Genomic DNA, 1,895 nt, shown 5'->3' on the forward strand with positions numbered 1-1,895 from the left:
AGGATTCCACATTGCATACATGAATAACATAAATGTAAACTTATGGACAATAGGCATGAACTATGGAAAGTACAGAGGACTTCTTAAAAAGTAGATCTGTGCATTTCACTGCATGTCTTTGTCTAAAGTGACAAAATTAGAAGGCTTCATAGATGCTACAGGACTCAGTTGACAGATTCTTTGATGAACAATGAATTCCAGAATATCCCCCCATTTTTCAAAATTGTTTCCAATAACATTATGCTGACATAAAACACTAAAAGTAATGAAAGCTACAAAAATTATGTGAACAAATGAATATGTTTCCCAGATCCATTGTTTGGTTTTCCTGCCTAGTCTAATTCACAGCCAAAAAAATGATTGTACCAATATTAAAAATAGACTGTTCTACTAAGAAGCCTCTGCAGTGCTCTCTTGATGTCCCTGTTCCTCAAACTGTAGATGAAGGGGTTCAGCATAGGGGCAACAATGGTGTACATCACTGAGGCAACTGCACTCCTCTTAAGAGAAGGTAAAACAACTGAACTGAGGTACACTCCAAGGCCTGATCCATAAAATAAACAAACGACTGACAGATGAGAGCCACAGGTAGAAAAGGCTTTATACTTCCCACCTGATGATGGGACTTTCAGAATGGAGGAAACAATTCGTGTATAAGAGAAAAGGATCCCTGAGACTGGACCACCACCAAAGATGGCACTAATACAATACATCAACATGGTACTGGTAGAAGTGTCAGAACAGGAAAGGTTGATGAGTAGTGAAGGGTCACAGAAGAAGTTAGGTATTTCCACATATGTGCAGAATGTAAGTTGTGATACCATTAAGCAGTGCAACTGGGATACTAAAAGGCTAATAAAACAAGATGACAAAAGTAGCAGCCTACAGAGTCGGGGATTCATAATAACCGTGTAATGCAAGGGATGGCAAATGGCAACCAACCTGTCATAGGCCATTGCAGTGAGTAGAAGACTGTCCATACACCCAAAAAAATATAACAAAGATAACTGAATTAGACAGGCGGTATAAGGGATGCTTCTGAGGTGTGTGTGAAGATCAGTAAGTATCTTTGGGACTGTGGAGGAAGTAAAGCCAATGTCAGTCAAGGACAGATTGGAGAGGAAAAAGTACATGGGGATGTGCAGTTGGCTGTCAGAGATTACGACCAGGATAATGAGCAGGTTACCAAGTATGATGACCAAATACATGGATAAGAAGATTCCAAAGAGGGGAGTTTGCAAATCGGGATCATCTGAGAGGCCCAGGAGAAGGAATTCAGAGATAGATGTTACATTCTGTGGTTCCATGTGGCATAGGCACCTTTGGGGAAAAAAAGAGAAGGCATTGTAAAATGAGAGAAACAAATGGATAATTGGCATGGTGATTACAGTATGAATTCTGGAAATTCATATGTAAAGCATTCCCACTTAAGTACCATATACCACCTTCAACAATGTTTATCAATTAAAGAAAAACCACTATTTCTAGAACTCTTTCTTCATTGGTTTCTGAACAATCCCATGAGACTGAAGACACTAGGCTGAAGAATGTAAGAGGGACAAAAACATTTAAAGACAACAAATTCATAAAGACTAGAAAACTTTAAGACGTCAACATTCCATGACCTACAAAAAAATAAAAAACATAATCAAACATCTGCCAACAATTCCACAGCCAAATGAACACTGGAGATTTTTAACATAATTTACAGCAGTGACTGTAATACTTTTTAAACTTAAAAAAACAAAAACAAAACATTGAGAAAGGAAATGCTCCTTAATTTATTCTATGAAGCTAACATTACCCTGATACCAAAACAAGGCAAAGATATCACAAGAAAGGAAAACTACAAACCAATATCCCTATAAATATAGATATAAAAATCCTCAACAAAA

General features: G+C 37.4%; 1 protein-coding gene across 1 annotated transcript; it reads right to left on the reverse strand.

Annotated features, from left to right (window-relative positions):
- Positions 1 to 371: 371 nt before the first annotated feature.
- On the reverse strand, positions 372 to 1,379 carry LOC102830213 (olfactory receptor 7E24-like). Its single transcript, XM_006877548.1, has one exon. It carries the CDS (start codon positions 1,377 to 1,379, stop codon positions 372 to 374), a length of 1,008 nt encoding a protein of 335 aa, XP_006877610.1.
- Positions 1,380 to 1,895: the final 516 nt, after the last annotated feature.

This window comes from Chrysochloris asiatica, unplaced genomic scaffold (assembly GCF_000296735.1).
Source record: "Chrysochloris asiatica unplaced genomic scaffold, ChrAsi1.0 scaffold00529, whole genome shotgun sequence".
Classification (NCBI taxonomy): domain Eukaryota; kingdom Metazoa; phylum Chordata; class Mammalia; order Afrosoricida; family Chrysochloridae; genus Chrysochloris; species Chrysochloris asiatica.